Source organism: Bactrocera dorsalis, chromosome 4 (genome assembly GCF_023373825.1).
Source record: "Bactrocera dorsalis isolate Fly_Bdor chromosome 4, ASM2337382v1, whole genome shotgun sequence".
In the NCBI taxonomy this organism is placed as follows: Eukaryota; Metazoa; Arthropoda; class Insecta; order Diptera; family Tephritidae; genus Bactrocera; species Bactrocera dorsalis.
In genome coordinates this window covers 13,650,701-13,670,085 of record NC_064306.1, presented here as the reverse complement: position 1 = coordinate 13,670,085, position 19,385 = coordinate 13,650,701, and the positions used below count along the sequence as shown (strand labels likewise).

Sequence of the window (19,385 nt, the reverse complement as noted above, 5' to 3'; positions counted from 1 at the left end):
TCCCCTCAATCAACTCTGTCAACGAAGCAAGAATAAGCCATGTAATTATTTTTGAGAAAGTTTATTAAACACAGATGTTTTCTTGTGCAAATAACTGAAACTCAAGTGGTTTTAGGAAAATTTCTTAAAATTCAAATTAGAATAATTCCTATAAAATAGCGGCATCTTCGTAAAAACCTATAGTTTGTTAACCGGTTTTACGCCCGAAAGTTTTGACGACGATGCCGGCGAAGTTCTCGTGGTATTTAGTTATTGGCGTTATGTCCATTGCGGTTTTAGTTCAGTCGTTAAAGTACATCCCGGTACAGGATGAGGACAAAATAACAAAAGGTACTACGGAAGCTCCATTAGATCCTGTAAAACGAAACGATTGTAAACAACCAACAGCTCCTATTGAAAAAAGGATTGTTCCATTAGATCCTGTAAAAGGAATTGATTGTGAACAATCAGCAGAGCCTGTTGAAAAAAAGACGACTCAACAAAAGCCTAGCATTCGTGACAATGATTCACTGCAATATGTTACTACTGAAGGGGCTGTCTACTTTAAACAGAAACGTTCTTTGCTGGAACGATTCACCGATATCGGTCGATCTACACTTCTCAACTTCCCATCATTTTTTCCGTGGAACAAATATATTTCTAATCGCGAGAAGAGGTCAATTACGCGTAAATGTATATTCAGAAAGATTTTACCCACTCTAAGAGCCACAACCCGTAAAAGACCACAGACAATTATCGAAATTGTTGGTACTACAAACGCGTCTGAAACTCAATCAGATTTTACACCTGCTAGAACCACTCTAAACTTCGATTTCCTATTTTCAACAAAAAGTACTAATGCACCCGCACGAACAGCTAATGCTCGAGATCTTTCTACACCTACGTTTACAAACGAAATGGTATCCCGACATACAACAACGTCCAAAAAAGCGTGGGACTCTACGCCAAGTGACTTTATAACCAACAGGTTCTAGAAAACAACAATTAGATCAGAGTCTCCAATTTTACATTACAAATACCGGGAAACTATTGAGTACATAAAATACATCGTCCGAAATGATAACCAATTATACACCAACAACTACAACTGAGACATAGTGCTGGAAATCAATCACTACATCTGAAATGACATCCAGTTATACACCAAAAAGTATATATATACAAGTACGAGCTACTATTCAACTCCATATAAGAAAAAACATCCGAAACACTATACGATTTTACGACGAAAAGCACGAGTGAAACCAAATCTATCTACTATTTACACCAGCAAGGATAACTAAGCCTCGATACTGCATCCAAGATACGTTCCGATCGACCCATGGCATCTGTGAAGACAACTACTCTGTAAAGAAAATTTACTAAAAGAGTCACATCCAAGTATATACATATATACATATATGTCGGGAGAATCGGGTACTAGAAGAAGATCGACTGAAGGCTTAAGGAAATAAACGGAGTATTATAAGAGTAAAACAAAATAACAATAACAAATACAGTCTATATTGCACATCCTGTAAATAATATTTATAAACCGAACTTCATCTGATGGATTCTTTGCATTTTTTGTAACTTTTATAAAACTTAAGTATATAGTATATATTAATAAAAATATTACATTATCCAAGAAATTTACTTAGATATTTTCTTCATTGCTACGAATTATAGAGACAATATTTGCGTTATAAACGAAACCGACGGTCAAAAGTCGAATTCGCGCAGTAGCGTAGCTAAAACTTCGGGCGCCAGGGATGTTCTGCCGCCCCCTTTATCTACCTACCTACAAGTTTCATGAGGTGGTTCGAACTAAAGTGAATTTTTACAAAATATCTTCCATATTAAGTACATAAAAAACTGGAAGCCACGCAAATTCTGAAGTTCCAAAACTCTCTTAGTACGGTTTTTGATGAAATTGATAGTAAATTTACAAGACATCTTATTAAGGGGGTATTCTATCCTAGAATTTTGAAAAATTCGATTTTTTTAATATAAGTATTTAAAGTTTAGACCCTTAAGAATATATCCTCCAAAGGATTTTTAAAAATTAAAATTATTTTAAGAGCTACAGTTACTTTAGTGACGCAGTACCTAGCCCGGTAGGTAGGTAGACTCACTTTTTTAAACGCGTTTTTCTCGAAACTACTTTTTTCCACACGGTACCGGCATTATCTCAAGTTCTATACAACCGATTTACTTGAAATTTTGTGTGAACCTTCTTTATATAATCCTTTATCTTTATATAATCCTTAATCCTTTGTTTTTAATATTTAAAAAAAAATTCAGGAATTTCAAAAAAAAGCGTAAAAAAATGATTTTTATTTTCAGACAGTGGCCATTTTTTCAAAAAAAAAAAAATTTTTCGTGTTCCCTGAGGTAGGGACTATAACAGCATCCTTACTGATTAAGAATTTATTTTGATTTTTTTTTCAGGCCACCAGGAGAGTCAAAATCAATGTCACCAGGATGCGCTATATTTTTTACACCTGTTTGTCTCCCCCCCTCTAATTATTTTAATTTTTAATATTTTTTTGTAAAATTTTTTTTCTGTATTCTTAAGATATCAATAAAAACACCATAAAAATGGATAGTAAAAATATTTTTGGTTTTTTTGTTTTTTAATAAGATTCAAAAAACTGCACAAAATTTGATTTCTAGAGTAGAATATCCCCTTAAAAGCCATAGAAAAAATTTTCGCCTGAAGAGTATTCGAGTAAAAATTAATATTTTTCATTGTTCTTCCGATTATTACATTGTGAGTGTACAACTCTTTATTTTTTATAATAAACTTTGTAAAAAAATTTGTTGAAGTATTTTTCTGAATATTAAAAAACAGCGAAGACCGTGCCGCCCCCAAGACGTTGCGCCCTGGGCGATGGCCCCCTTCGCAAAAATGGCTATAGGAGTGAGCGCCGGAATTTATTGCTCGGAGCTGTATCTCAGGTAAACCTGAGTAAGCTTCGGAATACTGCAGTATCTTCCAGGCGTAAGCCTTTGTGATCAGGACAGCGACTGAGTTAGGTAATAACGCAAAAAATATATAAAGAAGATCAATATATACATTCGTCGATAGCCAGGCGTCAATTTAGGCAATAACCTCACATCGTATTACGCCAGAGAATGCCCCTAGAAGTAGGGAAGAAGATGTATTTGCTGCCGGTAAGCGGATGCATAAGAACACGCATAATCGCAACGATCATTTGCAAAAACGGCGAAGAAAATTTTGCATGATTTTTACTCTCATCGAAAGGACGACAGGACGGTTGTTGGCTTAATGACAAATCACAATTCGCTGACATCGCATACAAGCCGGATTGGCATTACCCTGCCGAATGGACAGATCGTGCAGGAAAGTAGACCTGAGAGAGACGCTGGGAACTTTCTATGCTTTATCTAGAACTCGTCTAGGATATATTCGCAGTTGAAAACCGAAACTGATTCGATTTTTTTAACTTCTGGACCAATTATGAAATTCATGACCGGTTTCACAGTCCATATTTAAGTTGTGCCCAAATAAAATCTAAGCAAAGCATTTTGCAGACTGAGTAGTCGTTTGCGTTTCACAGTCACTGCTTAATTTATATAAAATTTTATTGTGATATATGGCAACATTAAGGGCAACATATGTCTTATAAATGTCAGACACTACATAAATTTGCGAGGAAAATTATGTCGAAAATGGATGAAAACAACAAAAGAACCACGAATTTTACCGCTAACGAGTCGGAGCAACTATTGGAGCTGGTGGAAAAGTATAAAGCTGCTATCGAATGCAAGCGGACGAACACTTGCTCGAACGCCAAGAAATATATTGCTGAAAATTCAAAACAATTCCTGAACTATTCTGAAGATTATTTTTAGATGAAAATCCCGATCATTGCCAAGTTGGTGCTCAGCCCAATTCACGTACATACGACGATTTTTCTGGTCAAGCGGCTTCAGTTCTTGCGTCAATTTGATCTTGTAAGGATGTATGTAAGTCAAGCTCTTTTCGCACACAAATTCACAGAGATGCCAAACGCTTCAGACGTGTGAGAGACTGATTTGGTTCTTCCACAATTGATGCGCTATCGGCAGCAATCTCGACACTACGGGCACTTCTTTCTCTTACTGATACGGGAACATTTTGTACTGTGCCCGTGGATTAGAATTTTTCCACTACACGTTCACTAGTTGATCTGACAAAACGATTATGACGACCATAAATTGGACGTATCGCTTTTAAAGTTGAGGCCACTCACTTCGATTTTCGATAGTAAATTTTAATAATTTCGACTCGACATTTCATTGGTAGGAATCTTTGAAAATTTAATTTTTGAATCATAACAATAAAACAACTTATTTTGACATTATGAATCTAGTTATTATACGTTTGATAAATTGTTGTTTTTGTGTTGTCGATATAACCTTATGTATATAATTGAATCTCGGTTCGTTCAGTTAATTTTTTCGTTCTTTACGAATTGTATTATTTGAAAATCTCTTCAGAGAACAGAATATAATGAGAATGTGGCGAACATTAGTAAAATTCCACCATACGAGCTGGGAATTCAACTAACATTTCTCGCATTTATAACAGCGGAAAATCTGTACAATTACGCTTCGCCCAGCCAGGGAATATTAAAGTGGAATCTCTTGATAAACCTTCTATTGAACTTTTATTTATTATTTTTAAAATTATTTTATGTTAATTTATTCTTTTTTTTTATTATGAGTTATTAGTAATCTTTCAAAACTATGTTGATATATGTACAGCCATGGACACATAAATAGCACACTTGGTCATCGAATAAGAAAACATTTATTTATTCCTTAGGTCTATCACTTACGGATTTAAAGAGGAATGCGTTTTATTTTAAAAATTATTCACTTTAATATAACTATAACACTGAAACAATAAATATTTTATTATCGCCAAAAAAAGACGAAAACATCAATATCCTATATGACAGCTTGGACAAATAAATAGCACAATCTGAAAAGAGGTTTAAAAAAAGATACAAAAATTTATAAAAATTATAAAAAAATTGCAAAAGATTGTTCATTTCGTTAGTATTTTGTACTATATCCATAATTTTTAAGCATCCGCTCACATCTTTTCTGCATGCTGTCCACCAGTTCTTGATATCGTCCCTTTGTGATTGAATGCCAAGGCTCCTCAATTCCAGCCCATAAATTATCAAAATTTTTGAATTTTTCGCTTGCTATTTTGAACTTTATATCAATTCATAAATTTTCTATTGGTTTCAGGTTTGGGTTTTGCGCAGGCCACTCATAAATTTTAAATTTTTTATTGCCGAGACCATACTTTACTACTTTTGCGGTGTGTTTCGGATCAATGTCTTGCATAAATGTCCAGTTTATGGGCATGGATTGAAATACATTTTATTCTTCAGTATATCCTAATACAAAAACTGGTCCATTTTACCATTTATTCGAACAATTGGCACGATGCCATGCCATGAAAACACACTCCAGACCATGATAATTCCACCGCCTTGCTTAATGGTTTTTTTGGTATACCTAGGTTTAAGAGATTGACCTTGTGGACGACGTAAAAATGATTTTTCAACTGGAACCTTCCTATTTATCTTGGTTTTGTCCTTCAAAAACACGTTCTTCCAACATTGTGCTGGTTTGTCTCCGTGGGCCTTTCCAAATGCCAGTCGAATTTTGATGTGGCGTTTTGACAGGAGTGGTTTCTTGCTGGTAATTTGTCCAAAAAGTTGAGATAAGTTGAGTCGTCTTCCTTAAAGCTTTCTGGACACGTCCACGCTATATTCGTCATTAATTTCGAACATAATTTCTCTGGTTGACTTAAAAGGATCCTCTTTGCTCTTCCGTACTATGTATTTGTCCACACTAATATCGGATTTACGTGGTCCTGGTTTTCTTGGTATCTTTTTATTGACACAAGGTGGGTCTGTTTTGTTGCATAAAGAGCATTTTATAACATTTTTGGAGAGCAATATATTATTTTAGCAATTTTGACAGGATCTTTTCCTTTTTTGCTCATATTGGATATAAGGACTCCCTTTTCCGGCGTGGAATGTTTTTTTCCTTCTCATTTTAACGAAATATCGATGAAATAATTATATATTCGCAGAATTAAATTCAAAATATGCGAGAACCTCACACAAAATTATAAAAAAAACTACGAACTTAAAAATGTGCTATTTATGTGTCCACCTCAAATCAACACTATACGCAATAAAATTGTCGCGTACAAAATTTAATAGAAAATAAACAGTATTCTTATGTAGGGAAATGAGCTTCATAACAGTGACAAGTAGATGCATGCCCAATTTTTAATGTTCAGTTACTTTAGGATTAAAAAAATTAGAATTAATATGGGATTCAGATGTGTGCTATTTATGTGTCCATGGCTGTATTTCTTTAAACAATTCATGTACGCGTACGTTCTCTGCTCTCTCACTCTTGTTTGATTCCCGCTAATTACCTACTTATTTCAAATTGCTACTCTCGAACGAACACGGCAACACCGCGCGCAACATGTTGGCATGGAATTCTCCAAACACAAGCAACAAGTTCGCATCAAATTGAAAGCACATGCTGCCACTTATTACCTAAATAAATTAATTGTGGTTAAAAGCACTAATATAATTGAAATTAAGAGCAAAATTAAATACAAATACCTAAAATATTGAAATTTTAGCATTTCATATATATTTTTGCTGTCATACTTTAATTCCACACATTCTTAGTTAAATATTTTAGCGTTGTAAAGACATACTTTCTGTCATCCGGCAACTTCGTTCCAATTCATTTTGTTTTGCCGGCTTGCAACCGCAACACACCGCTGGGAAGAAAACGAACTTGTTTTGTATTCAATTCGAATCGAGCGCTTGAAGTAAACGAATGTGTTTTCGCGTACGGTTGAGCGCGAATTTCCGAAACATAAACGGTGTGCGTGAGCGTGTGTGTGTATATGTGTTGTGTAGGCCAAATAGCAAACGGCCACCAATGCAGAAACAAAATACAAGTGTGCAAATGCAAAGCCAGTCAACGCAAAGATTTTAAATAGTTAAAATAAGCGTGAGGTGAAGCAAAAATTTTGAAATATAATGAATGCAATTTTGAAGTTGAAGTGCTGATTGGAATTATTTACTAAAATTTGTGGAAAACTGTGTGAAAAGTGCTCGTGCGCAAGCAAAATACACGTAAATTGTGCGAAAGCAGTTAACAGTAGAAGCGTGGTGGACGAAGAAGCTGTAAAGAAATAGTGGAAAAGGTAAAAATCAGCAAAATGCAAGTGTGTAGCAATGTGAAACGTTCGGCAGTGTTTTTTGAAGCAAAGTGCATAACTAATAAAAGTCGAAAAGCTTTAGCTTGGTTTGTATATATGTAATAAACAACATTTGGAGTGCAACAACAATATAAAAATCGCATACGAAGTGTTGAAATTGCAGCCGGTGAACTTCTGGCTGGTTTGGTGCAGCATCAAGTGCCACTTCTGCAGCTATCCGCGAGTTTACGCCAAACATATTTTAACAATATTAAAATTAATAATACAATAAACAGCGAAAGTGCAAGCAGGAAAGCACTTAACGGCTTGAAATATATTGAGAAAATGTATTCGTGAACTTAGTGCGCTTAAATTTTGTCATTAAATTCCACTGTTAGTATTGCTACCGCTAATCCATTGAAACAACATGCCATTGGCTCCATTATTCCTTCCAGCATAAATATGTATAAAAGTGGCGCTGCGGCAAGCTTTACATTTCGAAAAAATGTTTTATGCAGTTTTACAAAAAATTCCAGTTTCTCTCGTTTTTTTGGTTTTGTGTAATTAAAAAAAAATTAAATATTTTTTCTAATTTGGCAAATAAGTTGGAGTCGCGCTCACAACAAACAACATTCCATGTCACTGCTTCTATCCTTATCAGACGCGCCATATCAGCAGTACAAAATGATCGTCTGCAGCGACAGCCTTCTTTTTCGTGCTGTGTGTTGTACGAGATTTGAGAGAACCCGTCTGCTAAGCCAGAGAATGTCAAGACATATGTATATGTTTTAAGTTCTCTGCCTCATATATTGTTGTTGTTGGTTTGTTTGTTCGCACTGACTTTGATAGATCGGTTTGAAAGCGTTTGTTTGCATTTTATTTCATGTTATTTATTGGCTGTGTAATTGTTTTACTACATATGCGGCGTTTCTGTGATCGATCATTCGCTGGTAACAGTGTTTAATATTTAAGTATACTCAATCTGTGTAAAGTTGCAAATATTTCTACAAAAAATGTTATATATTTTTTGGTGCTCAGAATCTGAGTAATGTCGATAATGTTTTTACAAAAAGCGATCTACAATTGTTTCAGTTGAAATGTGTGATTAAAAGGGGAAATATTAATGATAAGAATATCAAATTATAATAAAATAGTTTAATATACCATAAATAATATAAAATCAAGAGTTTGTAGAAATGCTCTTAATATATTGCATAAATACTTTCGAGATTTGTAAATTAACCTAAAAAGAATTGATGCAACATGAGCTCCATGTATCTAAAAAATATTTATTTGATATAATTTATATTACTAAATTAATACTAGTATTTTGGCTAAAATAGAAATGAGTGTGTTTATAATTGTTTAAGTGGCAAAGTGTGACTAAATTTGATAAATCTACATATTAACAATATTTGATAAAATTCAAGATTCAAAATTTAAGCATAATCTAGCAGCAATTTTAATTAGTTATTATTTTATTTAATCATTGAGTTTTCCTCCAGTGGGTAGAGGAAATAATTGTACAGAGGAAAAGCGGAAAACGATAAAAAAAATTGAGAAAACTAGGAAAAACTTATAAAGAGATTCAAAAATCGTAAAATGCTCTCCCCAAATGATAGCAAATGCCTTTTATTATAGAAACAAAAAAGAAACTCGTAGACAAAAGCGCAAAACAGCCACTTCAGACGATCGCAATATAGTACGCTACCGCAAAATTAATCCTTTTGCTTATGCCAGGAGCATCCATGACGAACTAAATTTGTCAGTTAATACTGAAACTGTTTGTAGGCATTTGGAACAGAACAAATTATTTACCAGAAGTCCACAAAAAAGACCCCCATTAAAAAAGAAACACAAGGAAGCCCGCATACAATTTGTCTAAATGTCGAAACATATTGTGATCAAATGAATCCAAAGTTGAATTACTTTGTAGTACAGGCTCTAGGAACTTTGTCCGACGTCCCCTAACTCAGAATATAATCCCCGGTTTACCACAAAAACCGTTATGCATAACCATGCCAAATCATTTGGTCGTTTTTCACATTGTAGTGTTGGTCCAATTCACTTAATTGAAGGCATATGTCAAAATATTATATGAGATAATGTTAACACATGCCTCATGGAATATGCCATTGATATGGGTATATCAACGGGGTAATGACTCTAAACATACTACCAAGTGCGCAAAAAAATGGTTTAGGGCCAACAGAGTTGAGGTTATGTGGAGACTTGCTCAGTCTCCTGACCTCAACCTCATTGAAAACCTGTGGACAGATATCAAGAAGAAAGTAGCTGAAGAGAATCCAATCAATTCGAGAGATTTATGGAAAGTGGTGGAAAAGACTTGTAAAGGAATACCAATAAAGCGTTGCCAGGATCTCATAGACTCCACTCGGAGATGTGATGCTGTGTTAAAAAAATCGAGGTTATTCAACGGAAAATTAATTATTTTAATATTCTGTTGGAATTTTGTGGAACTAGCTTTTTAGTTGACTTGATATAAACTGCGTTATAAAATTTTCCTTTTGCTTAATTAAAATAAATGAAATCTGGAAATATTAATAGATTTTTAGCAAATCACATTGTGCAAAAATTTTGAAAAAAACAAAAATTTTTGTTAATGAAAGTTAGTTTTTGAGAGTGAAGATTTAATGCTCCCATAACAAATTACAATAGGCTCCTACAACGACAACAACCACAGCCATTTCACGTTATAGCAATGTGGGTTCAACGACAGTAATTCTAAATAAAATATTGATTATTAAATTTGTAATTAATAACTCAACATAAAATGCTGATTATTTAGCTTTTGGCCAATTTATTTCCCTTTTGTAGACCCCTGACAATTGAATGTAACTACTAGTTCAATTGGGTGGTTTGACCTTGATAAGGGTTATTTATGGTGTGACCTTGAAAAAGGGTTATTTAGAATCCTGCGCTATTCTGCTATTTCTGTAATTTTTACATAGCACTAACATGCTGTTAGTAACACGCTAATGTTGCGGCTGTTGCTTACAGGAGGAAAGGTTTGACTCCAATATTCGTCGATCGAGGATTCAAACAGGAATTTTTATGTGAGAGTTGCAACGAAGTTGTGCTGAACTGGTTGGAAGCACAAAACATATTTACATTCACATTCCTCTACGTAAGGAGTTAGCAGTGGAAACGACAAACGTTGTGTTTTCAGGCGCCAAAAAATTGAAAATAGTGCTAAAATAAAGTTTTAAATGCATAATAAAAGGGAAAATGTATATTTTTATTTAGACTGTGCGAAAATAATGCGCCAGAAAACTTTGTAGCAGTGAACAAAAACAGGTTTCGCTGATTGCTTTCCTGCTTTCCACGCTGCTGCCGTAGATCCTTGCTAATTCCGTCAAATTTTTTACTTTATTTTCAGCTGACACTGGAAAACGCTGTACGCTTACTATATTTTACAGTATAATACAATGAATGCTGATTTTTTTATTTAAGTTTTTTCGTGTAAAAACAGTGCATCGAAACGCCAAAAACCAACAACAAGTATTTTATAAATGCCGCGGCAAAAAATTAATAAAATAATAATAAAAAAGCATTAAAAAGTGAGTGTTGAAACGAAATGCCAAAACAAGTTCGGAAAAGCAAAGAATTCCACAGCGGCTGCGTGACGGTGAAGACGAAACGTGCGCGCAATAAAGACGAAGCGAGTGTGTCGCGAAGTGAACGTTGCGGTGTAAACGTGTGCGCGAGCGAGTGAACGAACGTGTGCGAGTAGCGGCGAGTTGTCAGCACAATTGCAATAAAAACAACAGTGCGAAGTAATTTCTGTGTGTGCGTGTGTCGTGTACGGAAAAAGTGCAACGACAGCCGTTGCAGCAACAATAACAACGCAGGCACAATAAGCAACGAGCAGCGCATTACAAAAACAAATTGGCGAGTTCGCTGCAAAGGAATGTGAAATAAAAACAAAACAATAAGAATAAAGTGTAAATTGCAATAAAAAGGTTCGATAAACAAGAAAAATATATACGTACCTACAACGGGTAAACGGCTGCAACAGGCATTGTGCAACTGTTTGTGTGAAAAGCGAAAAGTGCAGCAAAGCAGGTTTATAATGTAGCGAAAAGGCGAAAAGTGCGTGTTGTTGTTTTTTTATGTGCGAAACAAAGGCGAATTTCTCGTGAAGTTGCAGTGCTCGCGTAAAAAAAAAGAATAAAAAACGGTGAAAATAAGTTTATAACATGCACTTGCTTTTTGTTTTTGTAAATATATTTTTTACAAATTAATTTCATTTTAGTTTAAGTGCGCTAACTTTTTTAACGTATTTTTGCCACTTTTTTGTTGTAAACATATTCGTTTCGTTTTGCGCTACAAAAAGCTTGTAAATAGCTAAATTCCGTTTATTTTTTCATTTCTTAACAAAAGCAATGAAGATGAATTGATCAGCAACATTATTATTTTTCATTTTGTGCTTTAAAAATCGTTAATTTCAATAAAATAAATCACATTCTTTAAATTTCAAACCCTGCTTGAAATTATGAAGAATAATCAAACAAAAAACGCCAACAACAATAACACCATTAATAATAACAATAACAACAACAATAAGAATCTAAATTACCTAAATAATATCAATAAGAAATTCAACAATAACAACAAAACAACAACAACGACAACAATCACTAACAGCCACAACGCAAAACTGCACAATAATAACAACAATAATAATAAAAATAATAAGAAGAAGAATAGCAATAAGCGCACTCTACGATTGGGTCGTAATAAAATGGGCGGCCGCAAGGATGTGCGTCGCGGCCTCGAGCCACTAGAATTCGAGGAATGCATTGTGGATAGTCCAGAGTTTCGTGATAATTTAAATCGCCACGAAAAGGAACTGGATCACACTAGTCATCAAATCAAGCGTATCATTAAGGAGGTGAAAGATTTGATGAGTGCCGCCAAAGGTGAGTAAGAAGCGTTGAAAATATAATTATAGTGTTGTTGTTATATTTCTTTACTTAATTACTTAAAAATATTTGTTTTTAAGTTATTTTCATAATTATTGTATTTTTTATTTATATTTAAAGTTTTTTTTATTTTTAGATGTTTCAGTTTTTAGATATTTAAAATATTTTTATTTTTTTGTGTTAAATCTTGTATATATTTTTATAATTACTAATTTTTTAAAATTCATATTTCCGTATGTTTTTTTTATGCCATTCAATTTTATAAACAATTTAAATTATTTAAATTTTTTAATATGTTAATCTTGTACGATATATTTTTAAAATTATTAATATTTTTTATATATTAAAAATATTTTTTTTTAAGTTATTTTTATAATTATTATATTTTTTTATAATTATTATAGTTTTTTATTTATATTTAAAGCTTTTTTTATACATTTTAAATTTTTTCTGTTTTTAGATATTTAAAATATTTTTATTTTTTTTATTTATTAAAACTTGTATATATTTTTATAATTATTAATTTTTTAAAATTCATATATCCGTAAGTTTTTTTATGCCATTCAATTTTATAAACAATTCAAATTATTTAAATTTTTTAATATGTTTAATCTTGTACGACATATTTTAAAATTATTAATATTTTTTATATATTAAAAATATTTTTTTTTAAGTTATTTTTTAATTTTTATATTTTTTTTTATATTTAAAGCTTTTTTTATACATTTTAAATTTTTCTGTTTTTAGATATTTAAAATATTTTTATTTTTTATGTGTTAAATCTTGTATATATTTTTATAATTACTAATTTTTTAAAATTCATATTTCCGTATGTTTTTTTTATGCCATTCAATTTTATAAACAATTTAAATTATTTAAATTTTTTAATTTCTTTTATGTATTTAAAATATATTTTTTTTTTAATTTAGGCATTTTCTTCGGCTACCGTACAAGCTGTTCGGAAAAAATATCTTCTTAGTAAGGAAATCTATTAGGTATGGGCGTTTGTCTAAAAAAGGATACAATCACCGAACAAATTGTTCAGATAGGTTTACTATATCCTATAACTGCCATACAAACTGGACGAAATGTAGTTGTTGTATGGAAAACTTTTCCTTTTTCACGAGACATCTTTACGAAATACTGCTTGGACCATTGTATATGGCAACGGTACGATATGCGATAAAATTGCTCTGATCGGACCACTTTAGCATAGAGCTACCATACAAACTAAAGGATATTATAGCTTCAGTGCAAACGAAGTTAGCGTTATTTCTGGTTTCTATGAAGTTTCATACTTATATCAAATAACTGCTTAAATAGTTATTTATTTGTTGTACCATGCCACAAAGTACGCTACTGCATGCCACATAACCTCAAAATTAATTTCAACGCCGTAAAATCTTATAATTGACTAGATATAAGCAACCGGTATTCAAATAAATTTACTTAAGCTAACCGCAGAATAACACTATTGCAACAAAAAACAACAACAATAACAAAGTGTGTAGAAAAATCGCACTTTGGCATTAGTCACAAGCCGACTTTGTATGTATGTATTTGTGTGTGTATGTAGGCAGTTACCTAAATGAACTTGCGAAATATTGAATTACGAAATCTTACACACCAAAGCAACAACAACATAACATACATATGTACATATCTACGTACGTATATGTATATGTACATTTAAACACAACCACAGATAAGTGGTTTAACAACAACTACAAGCAGTATTTACTAACTGCAACTGTGGTTTAATAACAACAACAAGCAAGCAGCGGTATTTACTAAATGCAACTTTGTTTTGCTATATAGCAGCTGTTGTTGCAAGCAACTGTTGTTGTTGTTCCTGTTAATTATTTTCCTTTGCCATTGCAGTGGACAGTGATTTCTTAACATGTGTTTGTTGTTGTTTATTTTACTTTTGCATTTTCGCCCAAACAATTGTTTGCCTCTTTAGCATGCGAACCTCGTACAATTACAATTGGCGTGTTAAGCTACAATAACAAAAACAACAGCAACAAAGTATGTTGTATTTAAAAAACAGTTGGCACGTCTCGCATGCAACAACTTGTGTTTGCAATGGGAACGCAGCAACAATAACCAAAACTGCAAGTAAATACATACATTTATACATATTCGTATGTATATACTATATTTATAGCATATAATTATTTTCGGTGCACAAGTATATTATGTGTTCTTTGTATACTTTTTCTTTCTTGCGTTTCAAAGGTAATCCGCTTTAGGCATCACTCGTGTCTGTTTGTTGTTCGCCTGCAACAAGTGGTTGACTTTGAGAATTTAACTCAGCCGCTTTTGTTGTTGTATTGCTACTACTGTTGTGATAATTAACCACAGCTGACGTTACAATAAGTGGCAGTGTCGCTACAACAGACACAAATGCCGCTGCACATTGCCTTCTTTACCTACAGCCAAACATTAGGGTGTTTCGAAAATGTCTCATTTTCAACTCTTGCCTTCTCAAATTGATCTAACCTATTTGGGTTAAAAAGAAATTCTTAAAAGACATGATTTCTCTAAGGAGTCGCTATTTTTATTTCGATTTCTCATATAGTTATTTATATATGTATGTTTGTCCGTAGTTCCTAGGTGGAACTACATATATAGAGCCTCAATTAATTATAATTAATTTAATTAAAGCTATGAATTGAATTAATTTCTCTCCAAGAATAACCACTTCTCTGTGCTTCTGCTTCGATTTCCCGTCTCCAGGTGTTGGCTGGTCTCCCACGTCTTCGGCTTCCTTGCGGATTCCAATCTAGCGCTGTTCTGCTAATGTCGTCGTGAGGCTTTCGCAGAGTGTGGCCGATCCATTTCTATTTACGACGTCGAATTTCGATATGGATCGGTAGTTGTTCAGTTACGGTCCAGAGGTTAGCATTGCTAATAACGCTAGGCCAGAATACACGCAAAATTTTTCGAAGACATCGATTAAGATAATATATAGTTAACATGATAAAATTTTTTTACAAAATTGTATTTACACAAAAAAAAATATTATATAAAGTTAAGCCTATGAGCTTTGCTAAACTCTAAGACAGAGCATGTTGTTTGAGAGTTTTTGAAGCACCTTAATGTACATAGCTCTATACGTGTGTAAGTACACACATACATATGTACATATATAGTCATGTATATTGAATGTTCGTGTGTCACTTGTCGTTTACGCCCGTTGCACCTTGTACCAAGAAGTCGTCTCGTGTCCGCTTTCCGTGCGTCAGTTTTAGTTGCTTCTTATTTAAGTTGTAAACATATGCCCTTCAGACTTAGCTTGGTGATCTTAAGTGTTGCAAACCAAATACGAGGGCTGCTACATATGTATATTTCTGGCCTAATAATGAAAATAGGAATATTTATCAACGAAAATGGTTTTATTGTTTTTCAAAATATTCTCCATCAAGATTTATACACTTTTGCATGCGCTCAAACCAATTTTCGAAGCACTTTTTCCACTCCGATTGAGACACCTCCAAAACATGGTTTTTGAATGCTTCAACAGCATCTTCTGGCGACGAAAATCGTTGACCACGCATTATTTTCTTGATGTGTGGCAATAAAAAGAAGTCATTGGGTGCCGAGGCAGGGCTGTACGGCGGATGACCCATCAATTCGACGTTTTGGCCGGTCAAAAAGGCGCTGGTTTGAGCCGATGTGAGAGAGCTCGCATTGTCATGGTGCACAATGATTCGTCTTCTCTTGTTCGTTTTTCGAATTTCTCCGAAGACTTCAGGCAAACAAATGGTGATGTACCACTCAGAATTGACCGTCCTACGTTGCTCAAGCGGAACAGTCGCCACATGACCAGTTTTGCCGAAGAAACAGGCGACCATTTGCTTCGAAGTGCTTCTTCCACGAACAACTTTCGTTGGATTTGGCTCGTCTTGGAAGACCCACACGGTCGATTGCTGTTTTGTTTCGGGCTCATACGCATAGATCCATGATTCGTCACCTGTGACGATCTTATAAACGGCTTTTGAAGCACCGCGATCGTATTTTTCAGCATTTCTTTACACCAGTGTCGGCCAAAATGCATTTTTCCTATGCCCGGGGCATAGGCTAGTTGCTGCGACGTCAAACATGTATACTCACACGTATACTCTTCTGCCAGCTTCAGAAAAAACGAAAGAGCCAGTAAACTGCTCGTATATCCACGAATAGCTTGGTTCGGCAGCAGCGTATGGCGAAGCTAGTTTAATTTTTTACACTGCCAGAAAATACCCCCTTGCGTAATTTATAAAAAATGTTTAAAATTGAATGGGAGACAATTTTTTTTTTGTTGAAAATATGGAGGGAGAACCCCATTGCCTCATTTGTAATAAAGTGATTGCACATCTTACACGTTATTCATTATGTAGACATTATTTGATATATAGTTATAGTTTGATATATAATTCAAACACTCATTATTTATTCAGTGTACTTTTCTGCCAACACAGTTTGCAGCAACGCTTTACGCACACAAGTGAAAGCTACATACTATTGCATTGGCCGACACTGCTTTACACCAATCCACACGAGACTTTTTTTGAGCGATTGTCAAATTGTTCGGGATCCAACGAGAACAACAATGATAATCCACGTCGAAAGTTGTGAAAAATGATCGCACGAAAATGTTCACGAGTTAATTCCATTTTTTGACCGAGATGAATTTTTTAATTCCCTGTAAATAAAACAATTCACGATTAAATGACAAAACGTTCTGAGTGATGTTATGCTAAAAAATGTCAAACTTTCCAATGGAAATGTCAGATTGCACCTGGCAACACTTAGTGTTGCCTAGGCCAGAAATATATATAGCAGCCCTCGTAATAAGATCTGTAACAAGACGGAATAAAAATGTAAGGTTATTCGTATATTTTTACAATTTGTACCTACATACAGATGTATACAATATATACACTAGGGTGGTGGTTAAACATTTAACTAACCATTTTTCTCATTTCGGCAACCGAAATCAATAATAGAAAGTTCTAAATAATATAGACACTAGGGTTATTATACTGATGGCATAATGTCTCAGCGAAAAAATGGCAAAAAGTGGTCGACCAAAATGGTACATATTGGTTTATTTATTATTATAAATAAATAAAAATAAGTTGAAGAGTGATTAGAAATACGAAAAGACTTTTTCGACTGTACAATATTTATATTTTTTGTTAAACTTTATGTTGTAAATGTTCCCTACAGTATTTTTTCCACTTTAATTTTTTCATGTTTTTTTTTACCACATTTTGAACCACCCTAATGAACATTAAACGTTCCAATACGGCTAATAATTAAAACGGTGTTTGGTAGCATCGTTTAAGGATTCGGTTATAGTATACTACTAGTTATTATTAGAAAATTATAAGTTTTTAATACCCTAATTCTTATTTGAAATACTATAATTTGATTGAAATGGTAGACCACCCGCTCTTACAAATATAAATTCTTTAACAGTTTATCTTTGAAAACTTTCTGACTCGAGTATGTTTCGTCGTCAGCCCGTTTTCTCTCACGATTGTTATTCCACTAGTTCTTGCCCTATGCCCTGTGTTGCTTTGTCGGGGGTGGTTGATGTCTTCATGACTTTACAGCTGTTTTTCCTAAGTAGTTAAAACCAGGAACAGCTGGTGGACGACGAGCTAAGGTATACATTGTTTCTGTTGCCAAGCAACGGTGCAAAACAAAATGTAAATAAAAATTAAAATTAAAGAAAATTTCAAATGAAAACAACACCAACTTTGCAACTAGCTAGTTGCTATTGTTTCATGTAATGTATAGATAGTTGTCATACAAATTAACCTAACAAACTTAAGTCCTTGTATGAAAAGCATTTTTATTTGATGTATCTCCATGATATTTGACCAAGCTTATTACCGAGCCGTCGCTACAATCTCCAAAAAAAATTTTGAGATCGAACAACTAATTGTTTAAACTAAATTGAGTGTGTGTGTGAATAGCAAACTTAATTGCCACTCAATTTACAACTTACACGCTCAACTAATTGACGCATTTGACTATTCTGTAAGCATATTTACTGCTTTAAAATTAAAAAAAAAATATAAATCTTAATTTTGTTTTGCTGCATTTTCGAAATTTTACCTAGATTCAATAACTTACTTAGCACAAAAATATTTTATTTATTATTTTTATTTTTTATTATAAATACATACATACATACATATGCATGTATAACTTGTCACTTACCAGCTACAATGCCAGCCAGCAACGAGTGCTTCCGTTTGCTTACAACAACTACACATATTTACATGTTTACAGAATTCTTATTTGTGTTATTGTTGTTGATAGATGCTGACTGACGCTGGCGGCATACTGCTGTCCAACAGTTGCATGCAACGGTGTCAACGCTGAGCGGTCGACTGGTTGGCTGGCAGCAGCAGCTGTTGTTGTTGTGTTGTTGGTGGTTTTGGCGACTGTGTTAATTATTGTTTTCGTTGTAAAGTTGTTGCTGTGATTGTAGCAAGTCGTTTACCTGCAGGTGGACGCATACAAAACTAAAACTCTGTGTGTGTATGTGTGTGTGAGTTGTACCTTTTGTTATTTAAATTCGAAAAATCGCAGCAAAATAATCGGTGTTTTTCGCTGCCTGGCGACAACTTGTTTTTCTTGTTATTGCCGTTTTGCTTTTAGTTTGATTCACTCATTCGTTTTTAATATTGGTGGGAAAATCCTAAATGATCGATTGTGGTGATTAAATAAATGGTTGTGGTGTAATGCAAGCAAAGATAACAACAAATGCAAAGGTGTTTATGGCATAAATGCAACATCAGTGGCATGCAGCGAAACAAATTAGCCAAAGGTTGCCAACTTGATTTTGATTTTTCAGTTTGTATGGCTGCTATTTATATACTGTAGTGGTCCGATATTTGCGTTTCCGATAAATGAGCAGCTTCTTGGGTAGAAGAGACCGTGCGATTTTTCGGTAACAAAGGGACTGTTTTTTTTTAAGGAAAGTATCGATTAATGATTTCATCGAAAAATTACATATGTATATCGATAATAATTTATTTCATAAAGAAATTAAAATTCACCATTTTAGTTAAAAAATTATTTTAACCGCCAAATAGCTTTTAAAAGTAATTTGTCGAAGTAATAAAAGTAAACACTAAAAATATTGATTAATTTAAAATATGTAATAACAAATAATCGGCAAATTTACATCGTAA

The 19,385-nt window shown here is 33.6% G+C and overlaps 1 protein-coding gene across 5 annotated transcripts in view; it reads left to right on the top strand.

The window, feature by feature from the left end:
• Positions 1-6,837: 6,837 nt before the first annotated feature.
• LOC105233761 (rho GTPase-activating protein Graf) overlaps positions 6,838-19,385 on the top strand; it is a 186,872-nt gene continuing 174,324 nt past the window's right edge. For 2 of the 5 annotated variants that reach the window (XM_049456753.1, XM_049456750.1), the window contains exons 1-2: positions 6,838-7,249; positions 10,644-12,186. In XM_049456753.1, coding sequence (XP_049312710.1) covers positions 11,760-12,186 — 427 coding nt within the window. In that variant the 5' untranslated portion in view covers positions 6,838-7,249; positions 10,644-11,759. The remainder of the gene's footprint in view (positions 7,250-10,643; positions 12,187-19,385) is intronic. The other 3 variants (XM_049456754.1, XM_049456752.1, XM_049456751.1) reach the window with 3 other exon arrangements.